This window comes from Buteo buteo, chromosome 2, assembly GCF_964188355.1.
Source record: "Buteo buteo chromosome 2, bButBut1.hap1.1, whole genome shotgun sequence".
Classification (NCBI taxonomy): domain Eukaryota; kingdom Metazoa; phylum Chordata; class Aves; order Accipitriformes; family Accipitridae; genus Buteo; species Buteo buteo.
In genome coordinates, this window is record NC_134172.1 from 40593363 (window position 1) to 40615282 (window position 21920).

General features: G+C 37.3%; 1 protein-coding gene across 3 annotated transcripts in view; it reads right to left on the bottom strand.

Annotated features, from left to right (window-relative positions):
- Window positions 1–21920, bottom strand: part of TBC1D5 (TBC1 domain family member 5) — a 325080-nt gene that overhangs the window by 164638 nt on the left and 138522 nt on the right. The window contains exon 2 of one of the 3 annotated variants that reach the window (XM_075051928.1): window positions 9996–10060. The exons of the other annotated variants lie outside the window; for them this stretch is intronic. Within the exon in view, the coding sequence (XP_074908029.1) occupies window positions 9996–10002 (7 nt within the window). The 5' untranslated portion in view covers window positions 10003–10060. The remainder of the gene's footprint in view (window positions 1–9995; window positions 10061–21920) is intronic. 3 annotated transcript variants of the gene reach the window in all.

Consider the following 21920-nt stretch of genomic DNA (forward strand, 5'->3'; position numbering starts at 1 on the left):
AAAAAGAATCATCTATTTTTCAAAGCAAATTTATTCATGTCCTGTTTTATACTATTTATTCTTGCACAACCTGTCATTTACCTTGATAATTCTTCTATGTCCCTGTTTATTTCCTTAATTCATTTACAGACAGCATTGCGCACTTTTGTGTCCTCTGTTCTGCCTACTGAAATCAAGTTCTTTCAGTCTTTTTCCTAAATGAGGCTCCTTATTCCCTGTTTTATTTAAATCAGTCCTCCTTACACATGGAAAAGAAGGGACAGGAGCTGTAGACAGCATATTGAAAGCTTAATCAGTTGATTCTCTGGACAGTGGTTTTCTTCTCTATCAAAAAAATCACACTCGATACAGTCTATAGTCACGCCACACCATCTTGCAGTTTCGCAGCCATCCTTAACCAACATGCCTACATGTTTACTCTCCATTTTTATTTATAAAAAGAAGTTTGCAGTTTACAGTAAAAATTCTTGCTAGTATAATATTGTATTTCACACTATTTCATGCTGTTTCTAGTCCTCTTTCTCTCAGAAAGGACCAGTCCTACCTAAATACTCTATTTGTGCTTGCACTGGATACTACCTTCTAATATTTTTTCTTCATAGAAGTCCATCAATGCAGTCTCTCGCTTTGTGGCAAGACAACAAATGAAAATACTGGGTAAGATCAGTTCCACCACAAACTCCACGATTTAAATCTGCATTTCTCTACTCATCTCATAATTACTGTATTTCACTAATCCCCATCCCTTCTATTCCATAACATCTCCTGTGGCACCACATCACACGGTTTACTGAGGTCCAGATAGCCTTGATGTATCTCCTTAATGTATATTTTGAAAGACTAACAGGTTAGCTGGGCACGATCTCCTGTTTATTAAAATACCTGCACTGAAACTTATGCCATTCGCTTTTCTTTTATCTCTTATTTTTTTCCTTAAAAACTTTTTTACAGCCCTGCACAGATAATAGCCAGCCTATATAGCTGCTTTGCTATCACTTTTTTTTCTTTCTCTTAATATAAGCACAGGTACTACATTTCCCCTCCTTCAAATATATGCTATCAGCCATGAACTAAAGGACTAAAAGATTGTTCCATGCAGCAGTATTTATCAGTATTCTTTAAAGACATTTATCCTGCAAGTCAGATGTTTTAATCTTTATTGCATGTGCTAATTTATAATATCTACCCAACACTCCCTTTAATTTTACTTATTTATTTTCAGGCCTTTGCCTGAAATTTTGTTTTTACTGAAAATTAAAACTTTTCCAGTTTAGACCATACCTGGATTACGTTTAATATAATTTCTCCATTCACACTGCACAATGGTTCTAGTCTTCTTTCCCAGAAAGCTTCTTTACATGGTCAAGTAATATTTTCTTGTTAATTTAAATTCCCTTCTTATGATCTAATTCAGCTTAACTTCTGCTAACTGTCACTATAACCCCACACTTTCTGATATCCAGAAGGTAGCCTTCTTTGCAGATCAAGCTGTTTTTTCTGTTTCTTCCAGGATCTTTGCTTACTCTAGACATTCTTTAGAAATACTTTATCATTTACTTTGTCATAGAACTTTCCTTCCAAGTGTTTTTTTCTCATCTAATTTGGAATCCACTTCTTTTATTAACTTTTGCACCTTTGTCTAAAATAAATCCCAAACCTCTACTACATTTTAGTCTAAAATCACTCAGTCCAGTTGATTTCACTAATTAGCTCTCTCAATTTATTTTGAAAATGAAAATACTACTTAATCGATCTGCTTTTTGTTTACTAAATTTAACTAAATTAACAACACCAGATATTTCATCCAGGAGCCGTCCCTCCCATTATTAACAACCATCTGTTCCTTTTTTCCTTGTATCTTGGAAAATAGTCTCCCATATTGGGACAATTTTAAGTAATGCACTTTTTCATATATTACCCATCTCCACATCTGATCCTGAGCATTCAGAGAAATGACTGAACTATGTTCAGTCTCTTTTAAAGCCATATGGCTAGGTGCAGTGATACTGGGCAATTTATTATAGGGACACAGCGCATCAAAATGGGGCCTGAATGCACTACTGCACTTTATTTATACCCAGACAACTACTAAGCGTTCACCTATCACACTAGTCAGACTGAAGAAGAAAACTCACTCACAAGGCTAAGTTCATATGCTGAAAAATACCTTCTCGGACTCTTTTCAAGAATGGCAACACGATCTTCTTCCCTTCTGAAGAATGAGGTTTAAGAATACCCCCAAAAATGCAAGGCCTTTAACATCTTTCAGCTAACCCATCTGTCCTGCTTGAAGAGTCAACAGGACTCTGCAAAGAAAACCAGAATCTTGGTGATAAAAGTTGTTCCTTCCTCGGGATCCCACAGTGAATATTTGGTGGGATCCTGGATCTGCTACATCCACTTAGCTGTCCTTCACAAACTACTCCACGTGCAGCTTGCTTTATTCTGAAGCACTCTTTCAAAAGACAATAATTTCCTTTATTTAAACAATCCCCACAATACTCTAGCATTCTTAATTGTATACCCATTGTTAATAAAACTCATATTCATACAAGTTATTTGGATTTTTTTTGAGAGCCGCTTTTGCTGCTCCATCGTATCATTAGCAGCAGGTACCAAAACTGGATAGGACTAGGTACATTCAGCTTTCAAAACCAGGATGTAGTGGAGTGGGCATGTCCGTGGTTGTCTTCTTGCTCCATCAGCTTTAAGACAGCTACGTCTGTTATGACATTTTGAAAGATGATTTAGATGTCTTTCACTGAAAGTGATAAAAATGATAAAGCAAAGTGCAAAGTATTCATTGACTTAAAAGAAGATCCCCTAAATTTTACCTATTTTTATCCAAAAGGCTTTCTAGCAAATCCTGTTGAGTTTTCATAGTCAGCAATACTCGAGAACAAATGGGACAGGTGCTTCACTAACTAATGACAATAAGCTGTGGGAATCCATGCCCTGCATCACCTCTCCTCAGGCAAGTTCCAGTTATTCCTCCTTTTGAAGGTACAGTGAACTCCCAGTATAACAGATAGATTACTTGTACCTTCTTCAGTGATAATAACCCAAGTTTCTGGTAAAATTGGGACGTATTCTGAACAGTTATGAATGTAAGATTTATGATGCTGGTAATAGAATTTGTCGTCTCCTTTAAAAATCGTAGTTGATGCAGTATTATCCTAATCTTTAGACCCTTTCTGAGACTCAAAAATTGGAAGAAGGGCTCTTTGAAGAAACAGCATGCTCTACCAGCCCTGCCCCACACCTCCTGACAAGGTTTTCAAAGTTCAAATACAAAACCTAGGGAAAAAAAAAAAAAAGGTAAAATACATCTTACCACACTTTCAGAGGAAAGAGAAGGGAAACAACTAGTACCATAACAAGCATCAGTAGCAAAGTAAGTGTGGCTAAGGTGCTTTCAGCACTAGAGCAGTCACTGCTTTTAATAAGATAATAAAATAAGGCAGTATCCTTCCAAAGGGACTGAAAATCATCTGGATATCTTTCTTGCTGCTGCTTTAACTGGAAAAACTCTCTCTCCTGGGAATGAACACTTTCTCCTGAAAGAATTCAGTTCTATTGACCTATTTCAGTAAAGGCTGTTCTTGTGCATGGAGACCAAGGGCTAAAGGGAGCTGGGACTTGGGTAGCTGGGACCTGGTACTACTGGACATAGCCGATGGCTGTTTCAAGAGAATTTGCATAACTTGAAATTGGTGCTTTTACTAACCAGTCAAAAAAGAACATTTCAAATCCTGGCTTCTTTAGACTTCAGAGATGCATGGAGAAGGATTTGTAAACTGTACATTTACCAGGGTACTAGATTCATCCAGAACACACAGGCTTGCCACGTGCAGTAACTGTTTTCTTGTAAGAACATGCTTAAGATTCTAGACATAGCATAAAATAGATGAACCCAGAATAAGGAGGATGCCAAATACACTTTCTGAAGATTACCTGAAAACCACGTGTAGAAATTGTAACAAGGAGAAGGCTAATTTAAATACAACACACTCTTGTATTTTTAAACAGCCTATTACACTGATAGTGTAATATCTTCTCAAAGAAGAGCTTTTTCAGGGTGCAGCACACAGCTTCCACTTCAGGCAATAAGAAGAAACTGGATAGCATTTCAGAGCCCCAGTTCAGGCGCAGAAAGATGCGCTTGGTACGCACTGGGCACAATGAGCACTCTGAGCTTAAGCACATGCTCAACAAGAGTAAAAAAGCATGTGAAGAATGATGTAGGGATCAGACATTTCTCACTCCTCTCCTTCATTACCTCTCTGAAAACAGCTATTTTCTGTGAGATGCAAAAATTCAGCACAGGACTTCTTAGAGAGAAGGGGCGGGATACTCCATAACCAGCAGCAAGTCTATGAAGACAAGAAGCTTGAGTGACATCCCCTTACTCTATGGATATAACCCTACTTTTAAAAATAATTGAACTCTATTTTTTTTATTTTGAAAATATGTTTTGATACTGAAGACATGTCTTTATATATATATACATATTTCTGTATGTATGAATACACACATATGCATGTCTATGTGTGGGTACACATGTATATTTATATAGTGCTAACTGATTTACCAATCTTGTGTCAGCTATGAAAGGGTTTTATGGTTGGCAGTTTAGGAATTCGTGACAAAAATGATCCCACTTAGGAAATCACACTGTGCATTCCCCTGCTTACAAGTGTCAAAATGGAGACAGATCTCTTTGCTGACAAGTTTGCACTCTGCTTAATATTTTCTTTGTAATCTAATCAAAGGTTAAAATGTTGTTAAAAAACAAAATTTATTTAACAGTTGTGAAAATTTAAGTTCAGGCTGATATAAAACACTTGATCATTAATGCAGTGTTTTATGATTAGAGATAAGGAAAATTTTAATACAAATACATGCTTGCAGTCTAAGGTTGTCAATTCTTATAACATGACTTCCAAATTCCATGCTACATGCATTTTCAGCATATTTAAAGCTTAATAATTTAATGATTTATCCAATTTTAATTTATACTTTCAAAACCACTTTGAACAATCTGAGGTGCCACTGGAGATCATAACAGTGGTCCTGGTTAAGTCAAATAATAATTATAGCGCTTTCACTTTAAAGATGAGATTATTTTTAATTATTGAGTGAAGTACTTGAGGTACCATACTTATATAATTACGCTACTCATTAAATGGTTATTGAAAGCTGAAATGTAATTTTAATGACAGCTACCTATTTTTCTTTGCACACTTTATAGATGACAGATCAGTCAGGAATTCTAGTTTGCTCAAAAAATCCTTGCAGCTGCACTGGTTCTTTCAGGTGTAAAACAATTAAGCTGTGCTTTTTTTTAAACTTTGAACATTTTTTTTCTCAAATTATATTTATGCTATATACAGGAACTAGTAAAAACAGAACAATAATGCATGGATATTTTTTCTACTTCACAATAACACCAACATTCTGGCCCTAAACTATGTGCATTCCAAACAATATCCCCCCAAACTAGTGACAATATAAATATGGAAGAATGATTTTAGTCAAAATGTGTTCCTCATATAATGCAAACAAAAAAAAAATGCTTAACAGATTGCAGACCTTTATTGTGAGTATAAAGGGGTAATCAACATACAATAAGCATTTTACTATGCATTATAACTATATATAATGCCACGAGACTCCTTTGCTTTTTGTAACACCAAGGTTCACAACTCTTCAAACATAAAATTCCTTCATACTATTTACTCCACGGGTAGATATTCATCAAACTGATCTGGGTAAAATTTATTCTAATATGTAGGAATCTCTGACAATTGACACCACAGAGTTGTGGTCTCACAAATGAGCACCTAAAGACTGATGCTCCGTATGTTAATTCTTTACACGTGATATTCAAAAGTCAGCGTATTTGTCCATTGTTCCAGAGGCTGCTATCTTGTTCAAATTAAGCTTTCCTTTTTCACAATGAAAACCAAACAGAAGAGTAAATTTGTTTCATTAACAATATTAAAGCAAAGATTTCTGAGTTCGCTGTATGGGGAAAAGGCAATAAAGTTTTGAAGAGGGAAAAACTGCTTTGTTCCTTCAATCCCCTAGTTGAAATTAATTATAGCAAATGTTTATGAAAACATCTGTTCCATACAGTTATAAATTCTTAATTTTAGCACGGGCGACTCCAGGCTCCTCTATTATTTTGAAAGAGAGCAGCCTGACAATTGAAAGGTTTACAAAAGAGCAGACAATTTGTATTTCTACAGCACCAAAGATGCAGTTTGGAAAGTCTTCAGGATCTCTGCAGCAAAGAAGTAAAAAAAAAAAAAAAAAATACAAAAAGACTAAGCCGACTGAAGCTTTCCGATTTGGGTCTGCCGATAGACCAAAATGGCAGTAGGAGGAGAAAAAATAAAGATAAAAGGAGAACTAATCCCAAAGCATACGGCAAACTGAGATTTTACTACATAAACTAGATCTTTAAAAAGTAAAACGTAGCAGAGCTATGGATTTCTCCGTTATGTATTTTGATGGATTCCCGGGGAGCGAGGGAAGGCAGCTCACGGCATTGCTGTATGGTGCCAAGAGAGGGTGCTGCAGAGTTTAAGATGATGCAGTCGCTGCATCCCTCCCGAAGCTCCATCCTTGGTACTAGCAGCCCCTATGCTGCTACAGACGAGCTTTCGGACTTTTTACATAACACCCTTGCAACTACAGTGTTAAATTCAATTTACACCAAATAAGCTTTTAAAATGATTAAATGGAGCAAGCTCGAAGCAGTGCACAGAAACTGAAAATAATGCCTTCAGCTAAAGAATTAAGTGCACAGCACTTGTGATATTTATTAAATAATTATTAGGCTGGAAAGTTGAAGACCATTTCACTCTGAGCAAGTTTTTTAAGTTTTCTGAAATAAATACGATGCAACTTTTTGGTGAGCAATCTTTTAAGCACAAACCTGACTCTCCATCCCTTGCTTCAAGTTCATTTAGCATTAGATGCATATTTTGAATGCATGTGTTGCTTGGTACAGATTTTTTGGTAGCATTTTAGTTTCAACAACTGTGCCTTAAAATATTATATTTTGCCATGAATGAAACAAAAAATTATACACTATGATAATGCAGATAATTAACTGTGAGACTTTGCCATTAGAAGTACAAAAGTCTTACATAGGCTGAAATATTTCATTTGTTTATCCTTCAATATTCATACGAGAAAAATGCATCATGCATTAACAGTGTTTTTTCTGCATTAAGCTTATTTGAGTTCGGAAAGGAACACAACTGTAAAACACAATACAGTAGCCGCACGTATGCTAATCTTGCAATAGTGAAAGCTGGTCACATTTGAAAATAGGTAAGGAACGCTGACACTAAGGTGCAAAAATCAAAGCCTGTTTTAGCCCTGCAGAAAGCTGCAGAACAATATGACAGGCAGACACATTGGTTTGCAGTTATGAACAAAAACTTCTGGAGATAATAAGAATATCTTGTATTGCACGTTGCTCAAACCCAGTCGATTCCGGTATCTTTTGGATTGCTGATTTATGACAATCAAGTGGCATCTTCTATGATCTTTGCATACAAAATCACAATTGCATATGTGTATACGCATATATGAGTAAACTCTGTGTATTCTCCCGGCAAAATCTCTGTTTGAAATAATTTTGTCTATGCACTTCAGTTTAAATCAAGACACATAAAAATAAGAGGGTTTCCATTTTAAGTGAAACCGCTTCTGAGTGTTCACAAATCTAAACACCAACCCTGTCATTAGGTTAGCCCGTAAATTAACATACCACTTTTCCACATGTAAAATGTATGTGTAAAAAAGTGTGGATGGGAAAAGATATACAAAAGTCTAGATGACTGATTTTGAAATTAGAATGTAGCATCAGTGTTTAAGAAATGTAGCCCCTTGCAGCTCAATTTAAAATAAAATTAACAATAAGTATATTCAAAGGACTTAGTTATAATATTTCTTTTCCTGATGAAGCCTCTGCATTTTCTAAACAGGGTGAGCTATACACTGTATTCTAAACTAAAAACAAAATAAATAGAATAAGGAATTTTACTCTAATACCACTGAACTAATTCATAGGAATGCTTGAGAAGAATTCTCAGGTGATTGCAAGGTACAGAAATCTTAAATAATTTACATCCAGAGGTGTTTTAATATAATCTCTTTGAGCATGACGGGAAGGCCAAGTTTAACTGTGATGCTAATAGTGATCTAAACACTTCAGAAAATGCACATACATGGAAAAACAGTTTGACTTCCTTTTTAGTGGGAACCACACAAGACTAGCTTATATAAGCAAATGTGACTTCCACTGAAGTCAATAAGCATTTAGACCAGTAATGCCTGGATTGAATTTGTTACCAGCAGCAATAAAACTGGCAAAAGAAAAAATCCACAGGATAAGGTAAAATGTGATTCTTCTAACTTTTTTTTTAGTTACTGTTTCTCCTAGTGCACCTGTCTTTGGTGCATAGTAAACTACGTCCACTCCTGTTCATATGCTCAGTGCTACAGCCTGTATTTGCTACTTAACCTGGCTGATCATTTACCATGTATAACTTAAACAAACTCCTAGGTCATCATCAAATGTGACACAAAAGACTCCAGGATAAGATACAAACATTTTAATGTAGTCTGATTGAAGTGGAAGCTGTATACCTAATAAACAGTATCATCTCTAACTTCAGTAAATTCTTTAAGAGCATACACACTTAACAAAACAGCAAATTAGTAGAATTAGCAAAACAGAGGATAGAGTAATCCAGTATAACTAGGGACAAGCAGCACAATTAGACTTTGCACATAAAGAAAAAAAATCTTAGAAGCCGCCTGGCATCATCGCTAGGAACTTACGTCCCATGATACACAAATGCCGAGTGACTTATCACTTGCATCCAGAAGAATTTAGCTAATTTTAACTTATAAACAGCCTAAAAGGCCTTTGAGCTATAAATTGCAATAATCTAAAGATGGCAAGAGGCAATAAACATGAGTTAATGACTCAGCATCCTCCTGAGATAGCACTGGTCATGCAGCTTTGCTTAATCTTAGACATGCACAATCACTGTAAAAAGGTGGTCTCCAGAGACCGTTTACACTGACAATAAGAAAAACATAACATCTCTTTATATGTTTGAAGGCTACTATTGTCCTTTATTTTACTTCAATTACATCCTATTTTTAACCACATTTCTATCTTATAGATAGATGCAATCCTTCCGTTTGGGATAATAAATCATATGTAAGTATAGTTTGATTGCCATATTCAAAAGCAGTAATGTATATTCCATTGAGTTTAGGAAAAAAATGGAGCCAAAAAAAGATTGAGCAGAAGTTTTCTAACATTCTGTTGTTTTGCCAAGATTAAATGATAGTAGAAGACAAACAAGAAAGGATTAAGTGCTCTTTTATTGAAATAGAATTGCCCTTTCAACAAGAAGCTAGCTGCTCTTCAACTGACAGTAACAGGTTTATCAGGAGAAAGGCCAGCCTGGCCAGGAAGCCACGTGGTAGTGACATGCAGCCTCACCTCCTAAAGTTGGGGGGTGGTCTCATGATAACCAGGACCAGAGGTTCAAAAGAGCAGGAGCGATTCTGCTTGCTTGCTTTGCTGTTTCTTATCAAAGGAAGCTACTACAGCAGGCTGATGACTTACAGCACTGACGGATGTCAAAGGCTTCTCCTGAAAGCAGAATGTACTTTCTTGGACCTTCCTTGAATGTAAATATGTTTAGGAACACTGTGAAAATCATACCATTTTTGTTTGCCCAGAACATACATGCAAAGATGTACAGCCTGAAATCAGAGCATCCGCGTGGCTATTGTGCTGACACATGCATAACTAGCTACTTGCTTATCTGGAATGGGATAACAGACAGCATTTATGGCTAGGAGGCAACCAGAAAGAATAAAAGAAGCAGCACTGTTGCCACAAATGGAAACACGGAAATTCAGGCACACCAGAAACAAAAAGGCAGTGGAGCTACCTGGCATCCTGTGGAAGGGCTGGCACTACCCCAAAGAGCCAGCAGCTGAACTCTGGGTTTTGGCTCTGAGGAAGAGGAAGCAGATGAGAAGCTTGAAGTTACGAAGTTGTCAGAGAGATGCAAGCCTGGGCAATGCCTGGACTTTCCTCAGATGCTACAGTTTTAAAAGCACACAGTAAGAGGTGAAGAAAGTCCCACATGAAGCAACATGGAAGGCAGCCAGTTACTAAAAACACCCAGGGCCAGGGAGATGCACTTGGGCACCCACAGCATCCCTGTCACCCCAGGAAGCTCGGCTCCTCTGGCTACCTCCAGCTGCAGCCTCCTCCTCCCCTACCACAACTCCTTTTAGCACTGCTGGAAGCAGTCGGATCTGTAGGTCTGACGGGCTACTTTGGATTTCTATCAACATAAACTGCAGAATAATCTGTGAATGAGTTAGAAATAGGATCCTGCACGTATCTATTGAAAAGACATGTTTTTAATAATGTAACTATGTAACACATTTTAGCAGGGTTATACACCCTCCCCCCCCAAAGTAGAGAGATAACCAATGGTTTATTGAACTATGAACATAGCTTAGAGTGCATATGATTTTTACTTCCTTCAGCCATCATTCATAACACAACAGAAAGCACATTTTTTCATTCCTTTACAAATCTATTATGTGAATGATTTTGAAAAAAGCAACTCCGTCTCTGACTAAAGTTTAAAGTTATCTGGGTAAAACTTAAAGGAGATGTACCATCAGTAGCAAAGTTACAATTCAGAAGTACACTCTTAAAAAAAAAAAAAAAAAATCACGTTAGGATACTGTTAGCTTATGCCGGCACCAGTATCTGGCAAACTTGAGCAAGATGGTCTGAAAAAAATCCCAACGACCTGAAAATAAACATCATTACCACACAGACTCAAATACTCAACCCTGAAAGGGATGCTCTTGCTGCCAATTGAACAGCCCTTATCCTAATCAAGTTAACTATACACAAGGAACCTGCAGCAGAAAGGGATACCTGAGCTTAAAGCTGCCTAGCTTGGCTTTATAAGATGAAGCCAGGAAGCCCTAGACTCCTAATTTGAGGCTATAATTGAGGCTGGTACTTCTCAGAATACATTGTGTATCAAGTAGACCCATACCTCAGAGAACATGACATGGAGCGGTACCCTACCTTTTCTATAAATTTCTCCGATGAAAAAACACGTCACTGAACAGTATAGAAGAAGTATCGAGCTAGAGCTTTTAAACTGCCAAATCAAAACATGCCAAAGCATAATGAAAACAGTAGATTTCACTCAAAATTCTTTTAAATCAACCCTTAGTTAATTTGGAGAGCACCAACTGCGTACTTTGCTGGTACAAAAGCAGATACATGTTGTGAATGATGGACCTAGAAAAATTTGAAGAGCAAAGGTATATATGCATTAGCAGTAAAGTCTTGATGTCTAAGAGATCAAAGTCCACAGCTACATCAGAATATAAAAATATACCAAACCGACAACCAGAATGACAAAACACTTCTATTTACTACAGTGCAAAGTAGTTTGTCGAACAATGGCCCCTCTGTTGCAGATACTGAGAAAGAAACTCCCCACAAAACATTTCTGTGGAGAAGTATGCGATCAATCGCGGACAGATTTCTGTTCTCCACCCTTGCCCTCCTATAAGGAGGATAAGTAGGGTCAATCCCTGGTGGCACTTCAGAATGGAACTAAAGATGCAAGTATGAAGCACTTGGAGATGTAAGAAATATGAGACTTCAAAAATGTAAATTAGACAAGTATGGCTAGATTTTTCTTGCACCAACAATTATACTGAAGTTTTCCAAAAGGTTGATGATTTAGTTTACACAAAAATAGGAAAAACGCTAAGTAGTAGCCAATTTTTCTAGACAGCTACCCCAGTTTTCTAAGATAGAAAACATGCAATATCTTTTAGCCAAAAAGAAAAGCCTGGGTGCAAGATGGAAATGTCACCCAGCATCAGAGAGCATCAGTTTTTTGACTTCGGATTTTTTGACCAAGTATCACCTAAGGAAAATGTGAAAAGGCGTTTCACATATGTAATTCATATTAAAACACAAAAATAATCACCTGGAAAGCAACAGAACAGTCCTGAGGGACGAAAAATTCTAAAATATTTTCACTTTTTCTTCAGATTTCCCCTTTCAAATTCAGGAAGTGGCCATGATTTGCTGTGCTGTATGATAGGTGTACTGGATTTGTGTGGCAGGGTTTTGGGGGGGGGGGGGGCTATAGGGGTGGCTTCTGTGAGAAGCGGCTAGAAGCTTCCCCTGTGTCTGACAGAGCCAATGTCAGCTGGCTCCAGGATGGACCTGCTGCTGGCCAAGGCTGAGCCCAGCAGTGACAGTGGTAGCCCCTCTGAGATAACAGATTTAAGAAGGGGGGGGGGGGGGGGGGGGGCGGGGCGGAAACTGCTGCAAAAACAACAGCCAGAGAGAGAGGAGGGAGAATACGTGAGAAACAACCCTGCAGACACCGAGGTCAGTGAAGAAGGAGGGGGAGGAGATGCTCCAGGCACCGGAGCAGAGATTCCCCTGCAGCCCATGGGGAAGACCATGGTGAGGCAGGCTGTCCCCCTGCAGCCCAGGGAGGTCCACGGTGGAGCAGATCTCCACCTGCAGCCCGTGGAGGACCCCACGCTGGAGCAGGTGGGTGCCCCCAAAGATGGCCGTGACTCTGTGGGAAAGCCCGCACTGGAGCAGTCTGTGACTGAAGGACTGCAGCCCATGGAAGGGACCCACGCTGGAGTAGTTCGTGGAGAACTGTCTCCCATGGGAGGGATCCCATGCTGGAGCGGGGGAAGAGTGTGAGGAGTCCTGCCCCTGAGGAGGATGAAGTGGCAGAAATAACTAAGGTGTGATGAACTGACCCCAACCCCCATTCCCCATCCCCCTGCGCCCCTGGGATGGGTAGGTAGAGAATTCAGGAGTGAAGTTGTGCCCAGAAGAAGGGAGGGATGGGGGTAAGGTGTTTTAAGATTTGTTTTTATTTCTCATTACTCTGGTTGATCGGCAATAAATTAAGTTAATTTTCCCCAAGTTGAGTCTGTTTTGTCCATGATGGTAATTGGTTGAGTGATCTCTCCCTATCCTTATCTTGACCCACGAGCTTTTCGTTATATTTTCTCTCCCCTGTCCAGCTGAGGAGGGGAGTGATAGAGTGGCTGCGTGGTGCTCAGTTGCTGGCTGGGGTTAAACCACAACAGGTATGGTACATCTCTGTCCAACTGGAGAGGAGAAAAAGCTCTGATCCAGAAACTTTGACTCTTCTACACTAGAGCTCTGCATTCTCAGCAGGCTTGACACTGTTACCTCCAACGCTGCATCCAGACAGCACAGACCTCAAGTGATGTGAAAGGAACAGGTCTGCACAAGGTCATTCAGGCATATCCATAGCGTGGTATTAGAGACTTCAAAGTATGTGTGCAGAATTTAGACACATACCACTGGAGTGAAATTCAAGACAATAGCTGTCTTAGTCGAGCACAGGCATTATTTGAAAAAGTAGTATATGCTGTGACTGCAGGTCATAAGACAGAGCAAGAAAGAATATATACGTCTGAACAAGTTTTCTGTTTCCTCTCACTGGAATGACAGTGAATAAAGACGATGAAAATTACAGCATGTGAATACTAGTGTAATTACTGAATAGTTCCCCACATAATTATGCAAAACAGATCTATCCATAAGTTAATGTAGCCATTTTCTTTTTGAAACAGAATTTTCATGCCATCCATCAGTCACCCCAAAACACAAACCTTAGATGACTTAAGTACACTGAATTTACTCATTTGGTCTGTAATATAAGCAATGCATGTGAGTAGAAATAAAGGTTTAATGAAACAAAATAACGTACTCCACTAGGGAAAACACATTTTGCCCAAAGAAAAAAGTAATGTAAATAAGTGGAGACTTGACTATTTGATAAATATAGCCCCAAAGGTTATATGTTTACTGAAAGAATATAAATATTGTACGTGATGTAGATTTTTTTTTATTTGACTAGAAACATTAATTGCTTTCTAAATACAATAATATTCTTTTCTTTCAAACTGTGAGGTCTCATTTCTTTTACTGCAACACGTAACCAATTACCTAACAAAAATATTTACATTAATCACAACGACTCTGTATTTTAGGTTTTATACCACCAATTTTATTTTTGCTTAGAACTGAACTCCCTCAGGCATTCTTTCGTGCCAACTGTTAATTTCTATCAGTGATAAAGTTGTCTTAAGCTTCTTTTAACATCTACTGGACATGACCTCATAAAATTTAATGCCATTCATTAACCCCAAGCACTTAACTTTACACAGTAATGTCAGGCATCTGACTTTTCAGTGCATGAGAAATCCAAGTGGGAACCGTTTGAGAGATACAAATTACAAATCATTTGAGTAGTAGAAAGAGCGGCAATGAACAATATTAAAGGGTGAATCAAGACTTGAGCAAAAGTAGGGTTCTTGCAATGCCTTCTGTCTAGAATTATCAAACATTTATACAAACAAGGAAGAGGCTGCAATGTGATCATTTTGGCTTGTGAGGGGACTGAAGTTCAGAGCTGGGGCAGAATGCCAGGTTTTTAACACTGTCTGAAGCAGATATGATGTGCAGTCGTGTTTTCTTGGGTGTCCAGTAGCCTTCAGGCATTTTGGAATGTGCCAGGTGCCAGGACCACCTTGCGTTCTGCAAAGGCTACTCACCAGCAAGACTGGGGTAAACCAGAAGCAGCAGTTTTTTTCAAAGTGCTCCTCCCTTTCTTCCTGCAAGAGCCTTGCCTAGGTTGAGCTTCAGAGCGTGGTTATTCTTCTGATTTTGGTTATGTACCAAGACAGCTTTCGGAGGGACAGCACTGTTTTTATTTTCCCTGAGATGCACAGATGGGTGATGTCTGCTTAACTCATTTAACCATATTTCCCAGTGGCTTCACACATGTTGGAGAAAATGTGGAAAATTCTAGAGGTGAATGAAGAAAAAAATACTTAGAAACAATTTCCTGCCTTCTCTTGGGCCATTCAAGGACACTCCTCGTGGGGAGTGGAAACTGAGTAACAGCCTGTCAAGGCCCTGACTGTAAAAAGGGCACAGTGTTGGGGGGGGGGGGGGGGGGGGGGGGGAGTTGTTTGTTTTCTATTTCTCTTGGCTCAAGAAATATATAGGCATCCTCTGTGAAAAAGTACAGTGCTATGCAGCTAGAAACATGGGCCATCAGAGTTCCTGATAGCAATCTGCTTATTCAGCTCTGTCACAAAATCTCCTCCCCTAGTCTGTATAGAGAGCTCACTTTTTCTTGGTGTCAGAGGCTGTTACGTTCTGGGTTAAACAGTTGATACTGTTGGAGCAGGGATCAACTTAACATTTCTATACAAATTATACAAGGTAGCTATAAATTGCTACATGAGAACTCATGTGAGATTTGATGCTGATGTCTCTAAGTGCTACAAGTTTATTTATTTATTTTTAAGCAGCAAAAAGAGCTGGCTTTCAGAATTAAGCAGTAGCTCCTGAATTTACTGATCCTAAGTGAAAAATGCAGTCTTTGCCACCCTATAAATCTAAAAAGATGGAAGTCATTTTGCTCAAGCTTTATTTCCACAGAAAGGTATCTCTAAGCAAAAGGCAGGTATTACAGGATTGAGGTTTGCACATGTGAACAACTGTGATCTCTGATACCAGCTCCATCTCCAATTTCTCAGAATGATGATTTTAGCTATAAACCACACATAACTAAAATCTACAGTCAATACACACTTCATACTATTGAAAATGTTTTTGCATCTTGCCTGCCACTGGTCTAAGATCACTTTAGCATAATTACAGTGTGATGCAACATCACTAAGTGTGCATCGGTTGGAAAAGTTTTTACTGCCTAATAGCGGGGAACGGTAATAAAGTAGATGTACACCAGGCCACATGAAAATGGCAACCAATTGGTCTGTATTTGGCAAAGCAAAGTATAAATGTTTTACAAAGACAAAGTATGTTATATACTTTTCTAACAATACGGATGTAAATCTCTGCACAGCATAAACAGTCGAGCTGATCAACATAAAGATACTGCTGTGATAGGTACTTTGAAGTTGTAGATAAGAGCTCAAGCTGTAAGATGCCAACAAAAATGGAAGTTTATAAAGAATCACTGCCAGACTCTTAAATGTAGTAGCACTTGTGGGACCTTCTGTAATATAAATAGTAATTACCTTCAACGTAGAATGTATTTGCAAAAATAAATATACCAGTGCACATACCAAAACTCACAACCCAGTTTCCTACTTAGGAAGCAAACTTTAAAATCTGTAAATTCTGAGTAAAATAGACCCCCAAATAATCTGCTCAACACCACCTAATATGCAGTGCCTAAATATGTATACATGTGCATGCACATACACAACTGCTCCACTATACATACACAAACACTACAATCTTAGTGTGAGGGCATCTACCCTGTAGACAATTCAGTCAATCTCTCAAGTGACACCCACACGTGCCTGCACACACAAAAGCAGATGTGGCATTAAGATTTACAAAGTTATTGAAACTTTTAACAAGTAAAACGCATCTTTACTTAGCTACACCAGAATGAGGAATAAAGGGGTTTACATATGTTCCAATTCTAAACCTATCAATCAAACCCATGTTATTCCTTTGGGAGCTTATTTACATGCATATTTATCAGCCTCACATGCTAATTCCCTGCTGTTTTATGCCTGCGAGGCATGTTTATGAGTCATAATTGTTGATCTCATTTGATGTATTTCACTGAAGTAAGACATTATTCAGTTATGTGGCCTAATGTCAATGAATTACGATGACCTGATCTTCGAAATGCAACTTGCTCTTTAATTTTTATTAGAGCATAACTTATTCAGAAGAAGAAATACACTAAAATAGAAGATTACATGCTTTTGTAGTCATTTTACTTAAACATCCTATTTTTGAAACACTCCTCCCTACCTCTAAGCAAAGTTTTAAAAGTGCAATTCATAAACACCAAATGAAAAGAATTTTTGTCTGAAATTAGTACATATTTCTCAGAGTGGGACCTTTTATAGGTGTTTTTATTTTGTTTTAACCAGCCACAAGACAGGCCTTTGGAGCATTGACGTATGGTTTGTAAAAGGAAAAAACCAGACCCAATCCAAACCCCTCAAATTGTGCTTTGCCCTAACTTCATCAAAACTGAAACCAGATACAGACTTGGGAGCAACTGGTAAATGAGAATTACTAAAGTAAGTTAGAAGTCCCAAACTGACTCACCACCTTTGATGCAAAATGGTGTCAATTTATAAACAGAAAATTACTTGATGGTCAAAGTAAAGAGCTAAACAGGGGAATAATTACAAGGTGTACAAACTTCATTGTGGCAGCTTGGGTTGAGCCATCAATGGCCATCTATGTGGCAAGCCAGAAGGGGCACTAGGAGGTGGCTGAACATGGTACTTGTACAACTCTGCTCCTTTCGCAAAGACCCATGCTGGTCTTCCAATGCCTCAAGTAATCTTTAAGGTTTAAATTACCTTAAAAAAAAAAAATCTGATTAATAACATTTCTCAATAATCATGCCCTTTTTCCTAAAGTGATTATAGCATGAAGGAATCATAAAGTAACTGCTTATTTTTATTCTCTTGCAGCAAAGACTTGGTATCGTTATAGTAAGCACCCACGCTGTAGGATCCATAGTGTAAGTTGCTCCTTATGCTAAGGTAACAGAAGATTACCACTGTACATGTAATTTACTACATGACTTTCAGATGTCACCACTTCCTACCTTAAAATTCAGTATTGTTTTAATGCAATCATGATCATTTTTTTATATATATCAAAAGCAACTATCAATTGACAATTGATTTCAGCTTCACAAAAATCAGAAGTATCTGACTTCTGTATTTGAGTTAAGAGACTGTCACAGTTAATACAACGTTCAACTTAAATTCATCTTTATGTATTAATAAAAAAAGCCCAAACCGCTTAGGTGTGTTCAAAAGTTTCAAAGTTGCTGCTCTGAGCTACAGCTTTAGCAAGGAACAGAGTAATATGCAGAAAAATAAAACTGTCTTTAGCCAAGTAATGCAAATGCCAGATACCAAATGCAGGCTCATTTTTTCCACAGGAATCTCAAATTGAATCTGACAGATATGAGTAAGTGTCTTTGAAATTGCAGAAAACCTGCAAGTATCTTCCTAAATTTGTAATATCTAGAGGACTTGTAGTATCATAAATATCATATTAATTCCAAGATGAAAAATCTGCAGCAGATTTTTCATGTCCAGAATTAAATCTGTGGTTTTCATTTATAGCTGCTTTTACAAAAAAAAAAAATTATTTTTTTCCTGCAAAAATTAAATATATGAGAAAGAGCCAAAGACCATTTAATACAGGCTTTATATGCTCTTTTTTAAAAGCACCAAGGAGCATTTAACACAGGGTTTACATGGTATTTTTCCAAATCAGAAATTTGCTTCTGATAGAATTATGTTACAAACCAGCTTCTTAAAAAAAAAAAAAATCTTCACTTGAACAAGTAGTTATTCTAATGTGTAACTTTAGTTCATGCAAATGCCACAACTAAAACTGTCATGTGTTCATCATAAATATAAATTTATAAAACACATTAAATTTAATCCTGCAGAAAAATGTCAGTTTAATTCCAGAACTTTTAAACCAGAAGTTTTCACTAGTTACAGTCACAAGAACCCCCCAAAAGATCTAGAGTCTTCCACAGTATCAGCTCTGATTTACATCCCTTCTTTCTTTCAAATTCAAATAAGCAAAAGACACAAACTCATCTGCCAGGGTATTTTTTTTTTTTTTTTTTTTTTACAATAGCAACACTTTAATGCTACACATTTTATAACAATAAAATCTCAATCTTAGTGTAACCGATAATGTTGTGGCCACCTAGCTGTCATAATTCAGCATAGAGCTTTGTACACTTTTGCAAAGGAGTATTTTCTTTCGTACTTCAACAATGAACCAATATTCGGTCACAGAAGTTTGGAGGTGGCCCTGTGGCTCAATATGCTTCTCTCTTCCATTAAGATAACATCTGTTCTGGCCACCAGTCAGCAAATCAAATTTGATGACAATTCATCTGAGTGCAAAGTAGAAATGCCCACTAATGGACATATTTATGTTCTGTTGCTCCACTCTAAATATTTCAAATGAAAAGTAAACATAAACAGCAATGGTATCTTCAAATATTAAGACTAACGTATAGAAAATGTACCCTACTATAATGAAACTCAAACATTTTCCCATCATTGAAAACATACTTTCACGTGTATTACACAAGAACTCCATCCCTTCAATTGCACTTAGTACTGAAACACTATACAGTTCATTTTTCCTAAGGTTAAATCATTGATTCCATTACAAATCCAATTTCTCAGAAGAAAAGAATTATCACCACTATAAAAGCTTTATCTGGATGCAGTTTGTGCCTTTTAACTTCTAGGAAGATCAAGAATAATGATTTGTAATTGGATATCAAAATTTTAGTGGAGAAATTTATCATACAGGGCTACTGCTAATATTTTGGTTACATGGTCCCAGTTGCACTAAACTGAATACAATTTGTTCAAAAATTTGAGTGCAGTCTTCCTGCCCCAGAGTTTATGTATTATTGTTCACCACTCCAGTATCCAAGCAGAAGCATTTAACTGCCAGCTGTTTGTACAGATTAAGATAGTGACCAGAAGAAAATTAAAGCAGTTGTTTTGTTTTTTAAAGTGGTCATTATAGTTTACTTACATTAAATCTGATTTTTAACCTTCCCACCTACTTTCCATGAAATGTCAAAGTGACAGGTATTCCATTTACCTCAACAGTAGCTGCAGGGTAAATATGAAGATATCACTGTATTCACTGATTTGCAAGGTACATCAAGCAATACATCAAGCCAGCTAATGCCCCCAGTACCTAATAATATAATGAAACAGCAAAAGCAGTATATAGTGCTTACTTCAAAAAAATCTAAGAATTTTTAGTATTTTCCCTCTTCTTAAGACAGGAGCTGGCAATGCTGAGATATAAAATAGTGAAATAAACAAGCACAAACAAAGCAACTTTGGTAACTACTTCATTAAACTGGAGTAGCATTCCTTAAACTTGTGGCCAAATCATGTTTTAACAGTAACACCCATTTATATCTGCACTGACCCAGCATTCACGAAAGTTTAGGAAATAGTTTAACATATTCAAAACATTTTAACTTCATTTGATTACTCATAATACTGAAAAGGTGACAATGATCTGCATCTTCTAAAATATTTTTTGTTTCCATTACCAAAAATACTTTTAGTTGAAGTTTCTCAGCTGACAAGTGCTTTTTTATTTTAAGTTTGTATATAAAACATGAAAAGGTTGTGTGTGTGTGTTCTGACAGGTACCAAAGTTACTCTTTTTTTTAGCGAACTAGCTACCTGCCTCACACAAATTAGCCGAAAGAAAGCAAGAGCTTAAAGATGGCATTGTCACCACAGCAGTGTTCCGGACCTTGAACAATCTGGGTCCACTTTCTGGCCCTGCTAGAGACTTCTTGTATGAACTAGGCATGTCATTTCACCTGCTTTAAATTTCTTTTTGCATGAGAACCTATAGTCTAGTTATTCTTCCTATGGCAGTTATGAGAATTAATTTCATAGCTTCTTTGGTATATGACACCTTCTAATAGGATGAAGTAAGCACACAGACACAAACCAAACATCCAAAGTCCCGCTTCCCTTTTTAAACAGATCAAGGCATGGAGCACAAACTGTGTCATAAGCTTGTGTGATTGTCACAAATAGTGAAAATATATCTAATTTGCTATATCCTTTTGTGTCATTTGTACTGCAGTTGAAACATTACAGTCACATGATTACTGATGCAATGATCTAAACATCTGACATGATGAAAAAGCTGAACAGGGATACTTAAGAATAACTAAAAGATATTCTAGATCTGACAGAAGTGTTCCATCTTGTCATAGAGTGTGTATATATGTACATCCATATAAATCTCAAGCTTAAAATATTTAGTAACAAAACCTAGCAATAGTTCATTTATACAAAGCAAGGTTTAAGCATAGGCTCACATACATGCATTTGAAACATGATGTTCCTTATCCAGCGTTCTTTAGACTTGGGTTAGTTTGCTATTTTGTTGACTGTGGAGAAAGACAAAAGCAGAAAGGCCACGCACATTTCTCCCACTCCCCCCATTTTAGCACTCAATTTTCTTTAGAGATAAAGGCGTTCTTCCATTATCCTGTATATTTAGCCTTTTTTCAATTACTGTGTATCTTACAAGTAAAATGAAGACCAGGACTTCTAAAAGTCAGTTATATGCACTGCGTGGCCAAATCTTCTGACACCAAATGCTTGAAATCTGAGCACTCCAAAAATTGAGGATCTCCAGGTAACTAACTACAATCCAGTACCTTGGGCTAAATTACTGCTTCCCTTAGAGAATAAGGGCACTCAGGCTTCTTACCTTTACAGTCAATTGGAACATAGCCATTAATTTTAATAGGATCAGGATCAGGTCCCTGACTTTTTCCAACATCAAAGAAACATCTTTCACAGTAATTTTGCTATAAATAATTAAAGCTGATTAGTAATAATAAGGTACCTTAACCAAAAAGGTAAACAGTGGAGACATTTATTATCAAAGTAAGAAAAGAAAATTAAAATAACCTGCAACATTTTTGTATGTGCAATTCATCAGGAAACGTTGTACAAGAACAAAAACAAATGTTGGCTCATTCCAGAGGTTCTTTGTCATCATTAATGTATTCAGGTTTTCACAGCTGAATTGCTGTACTTTGAAAAGATTTTCATGAAAGGAAACTCAAATTCAACGTTTAAACAAAGCTGTCAGGTTACCAAGATTCATATTTGCTTGTATGTCCAGAAAATGTTTTCTC